This window comes from Phaenicophaeus curvirostris, chromosome 2 (genome assembly GCF_032191515.1).
Source record: "Phaenicophaeus curvirostris isolate KB17595 chromosome 2, BPBGC_Pcur_1.0, whole genome shotgun sequence".
Taxonomy (NCBI): Eukaryota; Metazoa; Chordata; class Aves; order Cuculiformes; family Cuculidae; genus Phaenicophaeus; species Phaenicophaeus curvirostris.
The window spans coordinates 62985019-63003055 of record NC_091393.1 but is presented as its reverse complement, the minus strand read 5'-3'; the positions used below and the strand labels follow the sequence as shown (position 1 = coordinate 63003055).

Sequence of the window (18037 nt, the reverse complement as noted above, 5' to 3'; positions counted from 1 at the left end):
GGGTAGGTCTTTCTGAATTGCTCTGGTGACAATTCTGGCTGCCGGAACAGACCAGTGTCTGGAAGGCACACATAAAAAATAAAGCCATTTTAAGTCTGTGCTAAGCTTCTATATGCTTATATAAGATTTCCACCTATGCAGTGAAGTAGCGCCAGTCCACCACTGCAGGACCTGGAGCCAGATTCTCTTATGCAGAACACCTGGTAGCACAGGACTTCCTGCAATAGCACTGAAGTCAATAGGAAAAATAAGCAGTATCCAGGGAAATTCTGGAAAGAGAATTAGCTTCACAAATAGTACAGGACTGACTTAGAGCTAATCTCATTTTATGCCTTATTTCCAAGAGTACAGCACTGAAAACACTGAGCTTTGAGAAAAAAAAAATAAAATATCTATCAACTTCAACTCTGCTGGCTAATCCTTGAATAATACATGTGTATCACACAGAGAGAACTTTATTACTTCAAAGTAGAAGTTTATCTTTAAAACAATGACACAAACTCATCAAGGGTGTAAACAACATCTCTAAAGTGATATTTAATATAACTGAATTTATAGCAACTTTGGGACTCCATAGGGAGATTTAACCCAGATTCTCTCATGGAAAAGTAAACAGCTTGCCAAAAGAAGAGATAAATCTCCTGCAAAGATTTTGATTTATTAATAGTTCATCTGGTATTTCTTGGTTTGCGATGTATTTCAGTAAGAATAAAAGTACTTTTCCCAGTCCCAATACACTGAGCAGACTCTGCTTGCTTTCAAAGAGATTACTGTGTGACACAGGATCGTTATATATTTATACACTTCACAGTTTATTTAGTTATTTTATTACAAATGGAATATCCTGAACAGATCAGAAACATTTACCACTTTGTTAAAACTACTTATAAAGTGAATAAACTTAATCATTTGAAGAAAAAAAATCCCTTGAGGACTTTCCACTGATACATGGCTGTTCTTACACTAAAGAGAAAGCTTTTCTGAAGTCACATAGATGTGATCACACAGACCTATTATAGATACACAAAATCCAAATATCTTTCATTGTTTCTCTGTAGGCTTCCCTTATTGCTCCTCCATTATGCTAGAATACCTGTATACACTTACTTGCCCTTAAATCTAGAAATATATGGTGTAACAAGCAGTTTGGAAGTTAGCTATCCACCTGAGCACTTTACTGAGTTGTCCCAACAATGAGCCAGAACTTTCTTCTACTTCTGTGTTTCTTTCCCACTGCTATACCCTGTTTCTAACTGCTACTGATATGCTAAAAGTCAAATGGTGTTAATTTGTATTTAATTTGGCATTAAAAAGTTTTATTCAGAGCACAAGATACCATACAGTTTACATGGCATAAACTGCTCATAACACAAAATTTTTCCATTATACTTGAATTAGGTCAATGTATATTCCAAAGAACTGATCACATCTACCAACAAAGCATATAAATAACTGTTGCCTCTAGTAATAGGAAACATACAGCAAACTATACATGCTCAAAGTTTAAGTTTCAAAGATACAGAGATTATTAGCCTCTTGGGTTGGAAAGGGTGTCAGCATTTAGCAGACATTTAGCCTGACACAGACATAAAATAAAAACTTGCTGCTTTGTGACAAGGGCTGCTTGACTCTTTCAGTAATTATTTTTATCACTATATTCTGGATTCAAGCAAAACAGCAGAGCAATCTTAGCCTAAACTCTCCTCTGTTGGAACCTAACAGAGACAGGCAGTGTGGGGTTTCTTTGCTGTTTGTTTATCCCCCCCCGGCTCCCCACCCCCCAATTTGCAACCACACAGTAAAGCTAAGCTTTAAGATAAAATAAGGAATGCTGTCCTGGATTCCTTCTTGGCACAAGAATATCTCTCTCTATTTGCTAACAAACAGTCACATTTGGAGAGATACAGTCTGACCAAAATTGAACCAAATATTTGCAAGAAAAAACAAAGCTTCAGATTTCTGATTTTTTACATACCGAGGGCTAGGCTTTCTGAGCAGAACAGAGATTTGTTAAATAGCTTGAAGAAATCTAATACAGGCCAATTTATAATTCTAGCACTGAAAATCTGAGAAGGCATGGAACAATATGTGGTTTCTAGTCTTCAACGCAGTACTTTTGCTTTAGCACTAGTAGGTTTTACTTGACTTGCTTTAAGATGTTCATTTAATATTAAATCTGGAACTTAAATTGAAAATGCACAAGCAGAAATGAAATCTCCACAAAATTAAAAAATATATATTAATATATATTCGTTTCATATAATTACAGTAGTGCATATTTGATTCTAAAAGCACACTGTTTTGTGTCTAAGAACGCTCCTATATGCCTTGTTTCTGTGCAGTCTGTCTTTGATAAATCCTGCTTGGAGAAGTATTAAGAATTCAATATCAAGAAAATTGAAGGTTTTAGAATGAGAGAAATTCTACCTTCAGCAAATTGTTGATACTATTTTGGTGTTATTTGTCCCACGTTCCCTGTACCATTGGATACATTTAAAAGAGCAAAAGATATTCCACAAAAAATATTCCAAATGTCCCTAAAACTTTACTCAACTCCATTAAATACCTACTAGAAAGTACAATCAGAAGCCAACTCCTCTTGCTTTCAGAGACTACATAAAATAAAAGTTCTGTATGTAGATACATTTTGTTCACCAAGATATTGAATATTTTGTTTCTCAAATTAACCCCTTTAGTACCATGGCTTGATACATAGCAGCTTGATGCATAGCAAAAATGAAGGCTGAGAAACAAAACAATGCTTAAATCGAACAGTGTTTGTATCAGAATTGCCAGCATTACAGGATGGAAACTTACAGTCACCCTACAGATTAAATGCAATGTTTACAGTGAGAAAATACGTCTGAAAAAGGAGGAGAGAGCTCCTACCTAAAGTATTTTAAGATAAACATCTGCCCTATTATCAATCTTTTCCCCAGCAAGTTTATTTTCAAAAACAACCCAGATTTATGCCACTTCTTAACACATTCACATTTTATTGTATTTTTCTCAAATAATAATAATAATAATACATTATTATTATTATTATTAGAATAAAAATTCCTTGTAAAGTATGAGGGAAAACAAAAAAAAAAGGGAGAGGACAAAAAGGACAGGTAATGAGGACAAGTGAAAACTGTTCTGCTTGCAATCTACAAACAGTGCAAGCTCTCAGCATGTGCTCAGGTTTATTTTATAAACTGTTACCTTAGTCTAGTCTCACTTTCACTCATTTCAGTTAGGAAAAGAACCTAACCTACTCACTACATCTTTCTCTTTCCAAATGAGATACCTTGGGAGCACATTCTGCCTCCCAAACACAGATCACAGGGCTACCTTTCAAGCAATGCGTGTACTGGCTGAGCCAATACCCCTACCCACACACTGACCTAAGGGACTTCCTCAGGCATTGCGAGTACACATCAAGCTCGCACTCAGCTTGTAGGCAAACCTAAGCTTGAGGGTAGCCTCTGTGGGATTACAGAATAAGGTGCACACTCAGAAATCAGTTCCAGCATTTATAACTCAGTTTTCATTAGCTAAGAGGCAACAGCAACATTTGCCCAAAGGATGCTTAGAGTCATCAATTACAGGACCAAGTTTAATTTACGTGCCAAATCAACTGCTGCCCAGCAATGTCCTCTTTTCTCTCCACAAAGGAAAAATCATATCAGCACGTTTATCCAAGGACAGAAAGGTACCTTAATTCATATAATTTCAAACTATTTGAGAATGTCCATAATTCATTCATTAACTCATTGTACTAATAATTGCAATGAGTAAAAATTTTCAGTATCGATGAAAGCCTCTTTTTTCTGAAGAAAAGCGCTGAGTGTTTCTCTGTTTAAGAAAATTAAACAGCAAAGTACCTTTTTGTGGGAAATTCCACTTATATTTTAAAGTGCTTCAGTTCTTTATGTGAACCCTGAGAATGAAGATAGTACCCTTTGTTATGTCTGTGATTGCCCATAAAAGAATGGCATTTTTAAACAGCCAGGCTCTTTAAGACACTATAAATGAATTAAGCTAAACACGACCTATCTAGGGTTTCCAATGGAGAAAGGAGATCCACATCATTATGGAATAACAATAATACTACTGTGTGTGATGACTGTCCCTGGTGTGCTCACAAAGCAGCAAGGGCCTGCCTGCTAAGGCCACCTTTGCAAATATTGAATACATACTCTGAGTGCCAGCCAGACATTTAAATGCCAAGCTTCTCATGACTTAAATATCACTCTGTGTAAAGCTCCTTACATTGCCGTTTTGAGCACAGACTGCTCAGAGATGTGTTCCAAGTCCAGTTTGACAGTTACCTGTGAACCCAGGTTGCTGCTACACGATGACAGTGAAGTAATGAAATGTGATGCATGTTGGCAGTTGCAATTTTACAGTGATTAACAATTTGAATCAAACCTCAAGCCATTAGAGAGGTACTGGTAGAGAAGCCAATAAATCCAAGCACCTCAGCTGGTCCATTTCAAGAACTCTAGTTTATGGCAAGGTACGCTGGCAGGACTGTACAAATGAATTTGTTTTTCCAGTGATCACTATGTCATTACTAAGCCATTTGCTTATTACGCTCAGAATACTAGTCTACAATGCCGCAATTATGGGCCTGACACATTCGCTCAAATGAAAACTGAGAAAGAGAACGGATACTCTTAATGTTATTTAAAGAACAAGAAGAGTTACAAAGAAAGAAAAAAACCCAAACAAACAACAATATACTTTTGAGTGTGTTATCCTGCAATAATTGCAGACCACTTTCAGGGCAATCTTTTGCTAAAGCAACAGGAAGTCTTCTTCACTAATTTTAAGATGGACATCTCCAGGGGAGACAGAGGCTTTGTTGTCCAGGCAAAACACTCCCAGTAGCCACAGATATCCAAAATTCAGTTACAGGCATTGCACATGCTCTTCAGCTTCCCCTGACAAGCTGCCTAAATCTCAGCAGACATTCACAGGAAAAGCTTAAATCAAGGGCAAACTACTCCAGCTGAATTACAGTGCCACCTGTTTCAATTCACCCTTACACCATTACCAAAACTGTGAATTGAACAGCTGCTGGCGACTAGTCACCATTCACTTGATGGTCCATCAGGAAGAAAATCTGTAGTGCTTCCACTAGACAATACTGCTACAGACACTGCTCACTTTGAACAACATGTAATCAGCTAGCAGACTTTCTGTGCTTGAGTGTTTAAGTTGCTGAGATGGGAGTTGAAAAGCTGTCCAATAAGAGCTCTGCAAAAATCCCTTGATCCTGTAGGAAAATCTTCCACTAACCTAGCTAGGACTACAGAAAAGTAGTTCAGAAAAGTATCCAAAAATATGGTTGTTCATCTATAATGTACATAGATTATTTGAGACATTTAGAGGCTGGAAATTTTACAGCATTGTAACTTCTTACAGCGTTTCCAAGCTCAGCAATGTATTCCAGCACTGTGTGCAAGTGAATTGGTTTTAAAAAAACCCTCAACACTATACATATATATAAAAATATTACAGCATTTTGTAATGTCTTCAGACAAGCCCACTATCACAACTGCTGATTTTGAAGCTTATTTTGTCAAAGCTGAGTTGTTTTTTAGAACTGAGGGGAAGGCCCGGGGTTCATTCATTTTCAGGGTTGTTCAAGTTGTTTTGACATCTGCTGCAACCACCAGGAATCAGAACAAGAGTGCAAGAAAAGAAAAAGTTTTGCATTCTGCCAGTTTTCTGTCACTGAGTTTTAAGTTTCTTTTGCAATGCTAAAGAATTACCTGTGCTGAGCACTGTTGCTGTGAACAAAAATTAAAAAAGGAAAGCAAGCATATTTAAATTAAATAATCTCTCTGTAATTTTATTATTGAAAGGCTCAACACCAAACAGATGAGACAAACGTTAGGAACAGAAGGAGAAGGAGCAGAGAGTCAATCTAAATTCGGCTTTCTCAAGAAACAAGACAGAGAAAGCAGTCATCAGTCTGGTGGTGGTTCAAACTCCCTTATGTATTTAAAAAGAAACCACAGTTCTGAACGTATAAACAAGAAAATGAAGGACTCAAAAATATTGCAAAAAGTTGTCAGCATAAACTGTTAAATTGTCTAGATTTCTAGCGACTAGACCAAACTGAAAAAAATCTTGTTCAACACGTTTTCAACTAACTGAAATGGTACCTGGAAGTATTTAATTGTAAGACAAGATTTTTATGAGGCAAACTGGGATTTTTCCTTGAGAAGAAGAAAGGAGGAGACAGACACAGACTTAAGACTGCCTTCTCTGATCAGTGATGGATGAATATGAAACAGACTTAAAGCTGAGGATCTAATACCAGGAACTATATTTTTTTCTCCCTTCATAACTTCCAAACACAAACATTCATGTTTCTTTCCCTGTTTCCTTCGTTAAAAAACTCAAAACTTGCATCAAAACTGATGGGGTTTTTTGGGGGCAGTGGGATGTCTGGTTTTGGAGGGTGACAGATGAACACTTCCAAAAGAATTTGCTTTCATTACAGCATGAAATGAAAATAAATTCTGAAACCTTGAAAGGTGACCTGAAATGGAACTATCACTTTTTGGTTAGTCCTACTAAAACAACCCTCTGCTCTTTGGTCAAGCATCACCTGTAACAACAAATTTCACCAGTCAAAAGCAACTGGTTCAAAAGAGGTCTTAATCTGAGGACTTCCTTAGCTATTTCAGAAAAATGTTTGATGGGATTTTCAAAAAACGGTCTAGCAATTCTAAAACTGAAACTGCAGCTTGACCAATGAATTGCCTTTTTTTTTCTCTAAGACTTATTTTTACAGCTTGAAATATTTCTGATGACTGCAGCCACGGAAAGGAACAAAGACACTGGCCGTTTCAGAATCTAAGACTGTTGTGACTGAATAAGAAATGCTATGAAGTGTAAAATTAAAAGATTACCTGTCACTTGATGATAGTGACCAAGTATATTATTGGTAATCATGTGTCGATCACCAATTAACAGAAGAAATATGTAAACATTAGAGTGATGTTTGCATTCATTCAACTGAAAGATTAAAAGCATCTGATGGATAAGGGCATGATGTATAGCTGCTATGAGCAATACTTAAGGTGCATAAGGTGTCCAATACCAACTCTATAGTTGTACTCATACACATCTCATTAACAGATAAACAGCAAATAAGCACTTCTTCAATTAGAAGTTGTTGACTGCAGAAAAATTGCCAGCCTCACTGGGGACACCTTCAGTTGGACAATTCAATGCATCTTTATGGAAAAAGATTCTTGCAGATGACATTCTCAGTATGGTAAGAGGGAAAAACAAAAAAAAAATTCTGTAAAACTAATTTCCATATGAGTGTGTAATGTTTTAAAGTATAAAATGAACAAACACAAAGTTTACAATAATTCTCTGTGGTGCTTATGAGTGTAACAAAAGCTTTGGCTCAAGTAGCATCATTATGTTATCCTTGTTTGCAAAAGTAAATAGATCCATCAGCTAATACAATGGCTTATTATGAAAGCTCTGAAGAATGAACATAGTGTTTCATCCAGACAGAAGATGAGACAGAATGTCTCTCTGAAGCAGTCTTGATGCTTCAGAGGTTTGCTGGAGTTAATAGAGAGAGTTGATGTGGAAAATTGCCTGCTAGAGGTTGAATCGGTGTGGTCCCTGGGGTTTTCTTCCCCCACACCCCTCTCTTTTGGACAGAGAGAAAGGGAAAGTAAATTTTTATGACCACTCCTATCCTTACATTTTAAAAAGATCTTTGTGTTGGAAACCACCCTACATTTCAGTAAGGCACTATGTTCACTAGCAGCAGGCTACTCTAAAATTGAAGAGATTCAACTGTGTGTAGTTTATGAATACTGGAACTGAAGTGCTAGAGTTGCATGTCACAGTTTCTCTAAACAGAGATCTGAAGTTAAAGACTGGATGATGTAGATAGGAATGACCTCTGAGGGGTCCAAGTATTAAAAACCATTTCACTGAATATCAGAATTTGAGTTTTACACAACTTTCAGCTACGTAAAAAAGAAAAAAACTCCTACAATTTCTACATAATTATGTTGGGGAATTATATTTAAAAAAAAAACAAACCTAAACCAACAGTAGACAGTTTGATTTATATTTTTTTAATTTTTCTTTTAATTAAAGATCGCAATTTGGAAATACAAGAATGAATTTTGCCACCTCTAAGACAGAATATTAAACTGCAGCAGACAGGAAACTGAACGGAAATAACAACCTTGAGAGCCTGACATATTCTGAGCCTGACAATTATATAGTCCTTCAGAGCAAGGACCTAATATTACAAGTTCCTTAATAGTGATTTATTATAGTGTAGGTGGATGCAGAAGTCATATTTTTGCTGATAGATAATTTTATCTTTATCTAGCGTATTGTTACAGAATTAACAGGATGGATTTCAAGCACTCTCCTAGTTCTCAATGCGTAGACATTTTCAAAAAATTTTAATGCCTATTGTTTGTTATTATGATGAAGAGAAACTTTGATTTGCTCACCTTTGCAGTTGCCCCGATAGGCTATTTCCAGCTGAGGGTCTTTGCATTTTGCTCGCTGAAATTCACATCGCGACAGAAAAGTTCTTCCATCAGATGCACAGAGTGATTTCTGAGGGGAACCTGCACAGTCCAGGCTGCATTCTCTGTCTTTGTCTTGGTCCACTCTCAAAAACTAGAAAAAAGTAAATAAATGCTTCAGGAATGCTATTCCCATGTGAGAACTAATCTGTGATTTCCTGCCTCAGGGAAGACATACAAATACTACCCAAAACTGAAAAGTTTTGCCTTTTTAGCCTATTCAAATAACAGCTAATTCATTATACCTACAGTTATTCAGCTACCGCTTTGAAATGGCAGTGATTGCAACATTTGTATAACATACATTAAATCCACTATCACAACTAGGAAATCTCTGAATCTCCTTCAACCGTTATTAAGCTGAAAATAGCGTGTTGGAGTCTTTAGAGCAAAACTAGTGATAGCAGAATCATTCTTCACAACAAAAATGAGACCGCAATGGAAACTTGTCTATTTTATTAGCAATACATTAACTACAATAACAAGCTGAAAAGTTTTCTAAGATCCAAAGAGGATTATTAACATCAATACTCATCTAAAATTATAACTGTAATACATCAAACAGCCTCTGTGCAAGAGGCCTGAAGAGAAAATGAGCAAGGTAGGAGAACCTTATGAATCGCCATAGAAAACACAACAGATCATTTTTCTTGCAGTGGCCTTATACAAAATCTAAAGACTCCTCAACACAACAGAAACTTCAGATACCTTTTATAGAAATATTTGTAATTTTGCATATGCTTGTCTATAAAAATATGCCAAGATTGAAGAGGGAAATGTTACATCTTTCAGTTTCTCCACTAACATCCCTCTTACAACTCATATGATAGAATCTCAGCTGCTTTCAAAAGCACCCTACCATGGGCCAAAAGAAAGGACAAAACCCATACCCATGGTTGCAATCCCTCAGAGACATCCGTGCCCCAGTACAAGTTTCCTTGGACCATGACCCCTGAAAGCTGTCCTTGCACCAACCTTGCACTTGTCTGTGGGCTACAATATTTTATTTCTGGACTGCCACAGGACAGTTCGCGTCTTCCTCTCACACTGAAGAACCTTGCAAGGCCCCTGCCCCTCAAACCCTATCAATTCTGCCCACTGCACCACACATTCTCCCTTTATCAGAAATTCAACCTCATCTCCTCCTGAAGACAGTGAGTGGGTAGGCTGACAGAAGTAACCAAGGTTGTTCCCATTGTGAATTTCAGCAGATGCTCCCCTTTCGAGCTCTGCCACAAAACCACACAGAACCTGGTCTAATTGTTCATTCCTCCACCCTCAAGACTGCAGGCACGGCTGATGAATTTGGCATCATCCTTGGTAGTGTGAAAAGCAGGACCTGTTCACCCTGAAACATGCTGCCAAAAAAACTAAGTGGTTCTGATGTTGCTGCATGCCAGTCAAAACCAAAGACGCTGCTCTATCTTCTGAGCTCCTGAAAAGTGAGGACTACACAGGAGGTGAACTCAGTCCTCCGATTAATTTCTCTATCATTTTCCTGTTTCTGTATAAACACAAAATTAAGCAATGGATATAGCTACCAATACATAATCATTCCCCTAAGCATTAGCAGGCATCTAAGAAAAGAACTTAGTTAAGTTGAAGCACTGGTTTCATTGCTGCTACTTCAACATCATAAACCTTGGATACAGAAAATTTTGAATTTCAGATTAGAAATTGAGACTACTAGGAAGAAAATTTCAAGAAAAATAAGAGGACAAGCTAAAAAAATCAGAAAACATTATTTGCATGTAATTTCCTTGTATTTTATTACACACAAAAAAAAATCTATAAAGAGAGTCATAAATCTCTGTAATCTTCAAACATAAGTTTTCATCTATTTGCGCTTTCTATCACTTAGTGTGAGGAAATGCAGATCACTTTCTGGAGACTGTGCCTGAAAGTGGCAACACAATCAACATCCCTGTTGTGCAGATAATTACTTTTTAAAAGCACAGGAAGGCTTCATAACCCCCAGAAAATCATGTGGTAGATCAAGGAACTTAACTGAGACATCAGAAAAAAATTACTCGGAGCAAGCCTAGCCTCTGTCCCATTTTTCTCACAGAATCCTCTCATCTTTTCTGTTTTGAGTTGTTGCAGGAGTTAAAATGTGTATGCCTGACTGCACTGTACAAACCACAGTAACTCAGTAAACAGAAAATCCCCTTAATTGTCTAAGGAACAAAATCCACTCCCTTGAGAGTATGATAGTACACAGATAATGCTGTATTTTAAAGGGCATTTATCCAAAGAGTTTTATTTAAGTATTTTATTATTTCAAAGCCTTAGAGGAGATTAGCTTAAATTATGGGTTCAAGGATATTCAAGCAATCTGGAAAAGCAGAGGATGAAGACATACCCGGGAGACAAAACCACTTGAATAGCTCGTTGGTTAGCCAAACCTCATTGGAGAATTTGGGTTGTACATTTAAACAACCTCCACCAGGTTGGTGTAACCGAGGGACTTAAGAGCAGGAAGGACAAAAAGGCAAATAACTGCAAGAAAAGATAGCATACAAGAGAGACTAGCAAATGTACTTACTAAAAAGAGATAGGAAGTATGTGACTGACATTTGGAATAGACTCCATTATCATCTTTACTACAGCAGCACAAGATTATACAAGTCCAAATCAGCATTGCTTGCTCACATTTAGCCAAAGGAACAGATAAATATGTCAAAACTAATAGAAATGCTGAAATAAGCAAGGGCATTCGGATTTCTCATGGGATTTACTGGTTGTTTAAACAGAAACAAGCAGAGTCACTGAAACAAAACCTGGGATCATAATGATGCACATCTTAAAGCTGTATTCTGTGAAAATATTCCTTTTGACTAAAATAGGGCTGTTTAGAGAGAGAGAAAGATGATTATAGATGGACCAGAGGTGACTCACTGAATACTAGCTCATCAATTTCTGTCTTCACATTCATTAAAAAAACAAATGTATTACTGTAAAAACATGTGATTCACTGAAAGACAAGCTTAAAGCAGCATTTTTGTTGAATGCCTGTAAAAACTGAGATGAAGCCAACAATGGTTGACCAACATAAGGTGGAACTATTTTGACCAGCAAAAACTAGACAATTATGGGTAAACCCATTAAAAAGCAAACCACTTTTGACAGAGAGGCATTCTAGCCCCTAATAACACAGAAAATTGGTCTAGTCAAGTTTCAGAAAATTATTTTCAACTACAAATTTGAGCTTATGCTAATGATTAGCAAGTATGACTCCTCAGCTGGAGTTGCTTTAACTTATCTTCTAGTTTATAGTTCAGTAGTATCAAAATTTTTTATAGCTTCCGATTTATTTCAGACTTTTCAAAGCATTATACTTTACAACACCCAATTTCCAAGGGGCCTACTATTCTATAGTAGGCACTGCTTTAAATTCTCATGTAGCATTTCTGAGACAAAAGAACAATAATGAGACAACATCAGAAAAATCTTTATTTTTAAATTTACCTCAGTTAATAAAACCAAAGTCACTATAAACTGCATTTATCCACTTGATAAATATAAACATTGATAAAATACTACTTACCATCATGTGTTTCAGGCATCATAGAATTTCAGTATTTTTCTTCAGATATCACATGCCTCAGGCTCTTAATACTGGTTGAAATATGTCTCCCTGTAGCAGTAGTGGTCCCAGTAATCCTTCATATCTCTGTTATGAAGTTTGGTAATACTATAATTGCCAGAGTATGAAGTAGTAGACATCTGAAACCTTGCTTATACTGGGAAAAACTATTTCTACTCTGAGTTCTGCTCTGTTTTCTGCCCTGCTTTATCTTTCTGCCTGTCACTGGTCTGAAATCTGGGCCGTGGATGGCCAGGATGATTATTTCCTCAACCACAAGCAACATGCTGCAGTACATGAGAAAGTTTTTCCAAAGTAAACATTTGATGGTTTCTTTACCACTTATCAATATAACATGTCCACAAACTCATTCACTGCTATGGCATAACACTTATCTTCCTTTTACCTTACTCCACGCACTCTTATGCAGGGATTCTTTCTGGACTACATCCAACCTCCATATTACCTCCATTGAAAAGGTATTCAGGTGAAACCAAGTCACATGCACATTTGTGCATTTCCAGTGCACAGATCCATGATCTCACTGTTTATAGTAGAGAGTGACAATCTTTCTAACTAAGCAGATGACAGACTACAGTGGAAGAAAAACGATGCATGGCTAGAGAATCAACAAATGGATACAACTATAAGCCAAATTGCCAGGGTAAGAAAACAGCAGAGTTGAGACTGATGTTATAGCCTGGTCATGGGGAACACAAGCATCTCTCTCCACTGAAGAAAAGCTGTAAACAGATGCACTCAGGCTGAGGTGTAAAGATTAGTTATTGAATCGGGTGGACGAGGTGCTAAGAGGCATGGTTTAGTGTTTGATAGGAATGGTTGGACTCGATGATCCGGCGGATCTCTTCCAACCTGGTTATTCTATGATTCTATGATTCTATGAATCTGGCTAATAGCCTTTTAAACAGTAATAGGAAATGCTCTGCTCTATGTTTCACAATATAGTGCATGGCTGTGGATTGTATTTGGTCAGAGGCCACTGTCTAATTAATCTAAGGAAGGCAGAGGAGCATTCCCCAACTTATTTTTATTTTTTTCTTTGGGAGGGGGCAGCTTAATTCTAAGAAAGCTTACTTGCAGTCTGCAGAGAGATCCTTAACACAAAGCAAAATTCATAACTACACTAAACCTATTTTTACTTCGCCCAAATTAAGATTTCCTGCTACAGCTGAGGACCCAGAAACTGACTTTTTTTCCATCTGTGGAGAAAGACTCAATTCTCTTTTGTGAGATCACATTGAGGTCTGTGCACTAGGAAAAAGAAAGACCTTCAAGTTTATGGATTTGGATTGCTCATCAAACATTTTCAAACTTTCTTCAATTTATAGACTCCCTTCTCAATTTTCACTGGACCTGTACATCTATATAGGTATATATACTTATATACTCCACTGACAGTAGGTATTTAAACATACTGACAACAAGTTTCTATTCTGTGACTTTTTGTGGACCTCTGATAAATAGACTTTTCCTTTGACCAAGTGAAAATTATGGCTTCAGAATCTCAAGTAAAGTTTGAGCCTGCTTGCAAAACAAGAGAATACTACATTATGGGTGGCTGAGAGCCAAAAGGCCTGAAAAACAAGCAGAGAAAAGATGGATGCTAGACATCGCTGTTTTGCTTGGAAAAGCCTAGTGCAGACTATAGCTTTGAAAGGCAATTTCTTTATCCTGCATCTGGTTACTGTAAAATGTTGAATAGAATGGTCTGACTTCCCTGCTGCTGGCTTGGGAGGTCCGTGAAAAAACTACGGAGCAGTGCTCTAAAGTGACTCTGTGCTTACAGCTTTGAGCTGTTGAAAAATGTGCTGATTTATAGTGATATATGTAGCTGTGCTGTTTCTGTCTGATAGCTGCCTGAAGAGCAGATGTGGAAATCTCCAAGCTAGAAATATTTTGTTCCTTCAACCTTGTCTAGAATGGGAAAATGACTTATACAATAGTAATGCATACATGTGTGTGTGTGCATGTTTATATTCCCATGTATATTTCAGACTAAGGCAATGATGTTTAAATATCAACATGCGACCATCAGCCTTAGAGAGCCCTCTGACCAGCTAGTCTGTCTCAGTTAATCTGCTTTATTAAAACACCACTCATTTTTTCAATATTGATTTCATCGCTCTTCTGCCAAGGTATGAAGAACAACATACATTTACAGAACAAATTCTACTCTTACCCGAATGCCATGGAAGTGCATTCATCCTAGAGCTGAAATGTATGGAAAATCTAAGTTCTCCTTTTGAGTTATTTAGGACAGCACCAGCAGACACCTTCAAAATGACAACTCTGTAACACTGCTGTACTTAACCTATCTTTAACAGATTAGTTCACCTTGCACTGTCCTACTGAAGAAAAACAGCCCCTCATGACTGTCCCAGGACAAGCCCAGCGCTGCCTACTTCAAAATGTCACCTCCTTCTTTGTCCAGACATACAGGACAACCCACTGAGGTTAAGCTTGGATGGAAGAATCTATGCAGAACGCCATCACAGGCAGGACTATTCAGCTACTGTTCTGATGAGCTAGAATTTGAAAATTTCTGCTATTATACTGGGCATTGCTCTAGGTGCAAATCAGAATCTTTTCTACCAGATTCCACTACCAGAGAAGTGAGCAGACTACTGACTTCAACGAGGTTATCTCAGACATCTAAAAATGAACATTTGTTCTTGAAAGTTCATTTAATCCTACTCACACACAAAAAACAGTATTCCAGACACAATACTGCAACACTCTCCAGGGCAGCAATCCATGATAATGATTTCATAATGTGGAGCTAGTTGTATAGACTAAAGAAACTAGAAATTGCCACCTTTAGAATGAGATTCACTTTTCTTAGGATAAGATGAATCACACTCTAGAAATGTCCCTTCCACTTTATGAACTGGAGAGTCTGATCAACTAGCTCTTCAGTAAATGTCTTAAGTCCCATGTGATTAAACCAGCCCAGAGTGGCAATGAAAAAAAAAAGGGGAAGAAACATTCAAAGTCCCAGGTTCCAGACGACTAAAACAGAGGTGTGCTCTAGGTCTCAAAAAGTACTTCACAAAAGGTCTTCAGTAGGTGTCTGACTTTTTGGTTGGTTGGTTGGTTTTTTGCTGTTGTTGTGGTGGTGTTAGGGTTTTTTTTAAACACTCTTGGGTCAGTGCCCAAAGTCAGCTCCAAATCACCTATCAATTAAGACAGTGTTGTGCTTTACTCCCTCAGTGTCTGCAGTACAGTAGAGCTTTTCAAGACTCACTGCCAAAACTACAGTATCTTCTTGTTATGACCAGCACAGAAAACTGACTATTCAACAGGATTGTGCCTTGATTGATATGCTTTGCTTTAAAATGTTATTTTTTAAATGTTCATTCCTTTAGCAGGTATTTTTTCAAGTGAGCTCAACTTTGCTGTATTGATAGAGAAACGGCAGAGATGAATATCTGCACATCCATCACTTCTATTTACTGGAGCTTCACAAATGACTAAAAAAGGCAAAACACCTCAGCTGTACAACCATGTAAACTAGCAAAGACTGAGTTGAAATTGAAGCAAATGTAGTGACACAAGTTCTCTCCTGCTTTGAAGAAAGGATGGACATTAATTTATTATACAAGCAATACATTGCTATACCACAAAAAAAGATCCTCCCAACAACTCACCAGCTTAAAGAGATTTCAAGTGATTTGATGGCTAACAGTATTGCAGTATTTCTAATTTACTATGGATTCATTATTTTTGGAGCTGGGGAGGCAGGGAACTAAAACCAATTTAGAGAAAGATTGGGAGACAGGGAGGAAATGGATTCTGTAAGGGGTTCAAAAGTGCCGATTGAGCATATTTTTCTATTTATTACATTTTAATCAAAAATGAACTGAATTTCTTTGGTCTCTGGAAGTATAGGAGGAGTTACAGCAAAAGAGCATTTGGTGCTCTGTAAGCATTCTGAGTATACCAGAAAATCTGATTAAACACACAAGAACAAGGGGTCCAAATCTATTTATTCACTCCATTTGTCTTTCCCTCACAAAGAAACTTCAAGGAGGTGCAGTGATACCTTTTGAAGGCCTATTCTCTTGAACAGCTTAATTCTAGGATCTGGTTCGATCCCCACTAAGGTAAATATACAGACTTCAACAGGGGCAGATTTGGGCTCCTGTTGAGTAGCACTCAACAGCCCTGATGACCTATGCTTTCAGAAGGACCTTTGATTGACTCATTTGAATGTTCTTCAATATAATCTTTGGAAGCATGGGTCATGTCAGAAGCTGCAATGTCTAAGCATCAGAAACAATGTATGAACCATTTGTTAGCATTGATCCCATATAGCTAAAAATTAACTAATGGTCTTAATTAGACACCTTAAAAAGACACAATGAACACCCTCATTAACACTAAAACACCCATTATCTGACTACATTCACTCACTTCCAAGATTTGGTGTCTTCCCTATTTCATGAAACCGCTTAATTTGGCAAACTCAGTATAGCATATTCACTATTGATGAAAACAGCCCATGCATTTAATACTGTACATATTTAGAAGTAATAAAACAGCAAGGATAAATAGACTGCAACTAAAACATTTGGGCTTTTTCTCTTCCAAATAATATCTTACCTGAGTTTTCTGGGATCAAAAAATCTTCCTGTGATTTTTATTATAGTTCTTTTGAACTTCAGTTTAACATAAGCAGATCGTTTCTTTCATTTTGCACCACCAAAGAAGTTAAATGGTATCCAAACTTAAGGTATCAGCTTGCTGTATGTGTTGCTTGAAAAGTGAACTGCAGACTGGAATAGAAAGCATGACAGCCTTAAGTTCAGTGCTGAAAGCAGCACTGTTAAAACTGTGGTAAAGAAAAAGATAACTCTTATCAGGAAGATGGTGTCTTTCATATGTATGTACAGCAGCTAATCAGAGAGATCTCAGTCTTTTTATTTCTTCATTAAATATACAGTTTTTCTTTCACTGTGTCCAGTGGTAATACTTCTCTTGGTTTCAGAGTATTGCCAGCAAAGTATAGCAGTTCAACAGAGTCAAAAAAACACCTATGGATAAACAGACCTTGGGTTACCAGAGACAAAACAATCTACCATAACTTTACACTGAAACTCTAATTGAAAGGGTTTCTAATCTGAAGGTGTTTTGTTCTGCATGCACTGCAAATCACTAGTTTCTAGATGTGTGTCCAGTGTTCTGCATTTTTTCCCAAGTCACTGGTAACTTTATGCCTTTCATTCTTGTGGTATTGTTGTTCATAATCTTTTCTTTGGCGGGTTGCTGTCATTTATAGTGTTGCTTCTCAGTTGCCAGAAGTCACACAGGGAGAAAATAAACAGAGTAACAGTGGGATGCATTGTCTATGTATTGAATTATCCTCTAGCTTACTTAAGCTTCTCCTGAGTACTGACCCAGCTTTCAGAATACAAGTGGGCTAGTGCAACCACCCTGTTAGCCAGTATCTTCACACACCGCCAATCTGCCTGGTTGGTGTCTTTAGTAATCATAGCTATGATTTGGGAAAACAGATACATTTTACTTTTTAAATTTATTCAAGGGCTGCTCACATGAAAAATATCTTGGTTTCTAAAATATTGAAAAGCTATTTTAAAATGCCAATAAAATATAAGCCAGATCAACATTTCTGCCTTTGAGGGGTTTATTTAAGGATTAAAGAATATCAACATACACACTTAAAGTGTCAAGGTAGCTTAAAACAATAAAGCTAACAGCAATGACCTATAACACAAAACAAGAAACATTAGATTGAAACTGTCACAAAGGCCAGAAATCTCTTCATCCACTGGTAAAGCACAGAAGACATGCAAAACCCTGAAAATGAGCTTCTACATGGTCTCAAACAGTG

The 18037-nt window shown here is 37.2% G+C and overlaps 1 protein-coding gene across 4 annotated transcripts in view; it reads right to left on the bottom strand.

Moving 5' to 3' along the window:
* SMOC2 (SPARC related modular calcium binding 2) overlaps positions 1–18037 on the bottom strand; it is a 267516-nt gene that overhangs the window by 83908 nt on the left and 165571 nt on the right. For all 4 annotated transcript variants that reach the window (XM_069852261.1, XM_069852258.1, XM_069852260.1 and 1 more), the window contains one exon: positions 8502–8673. In XM_069852261.1, the coding sequence (XP_069708362.1) occupies positions 8502–8673 (172 nt within the window). The remainder of the gene's footprint in view (positions 1–8501; positions 8674–18037) is intronic.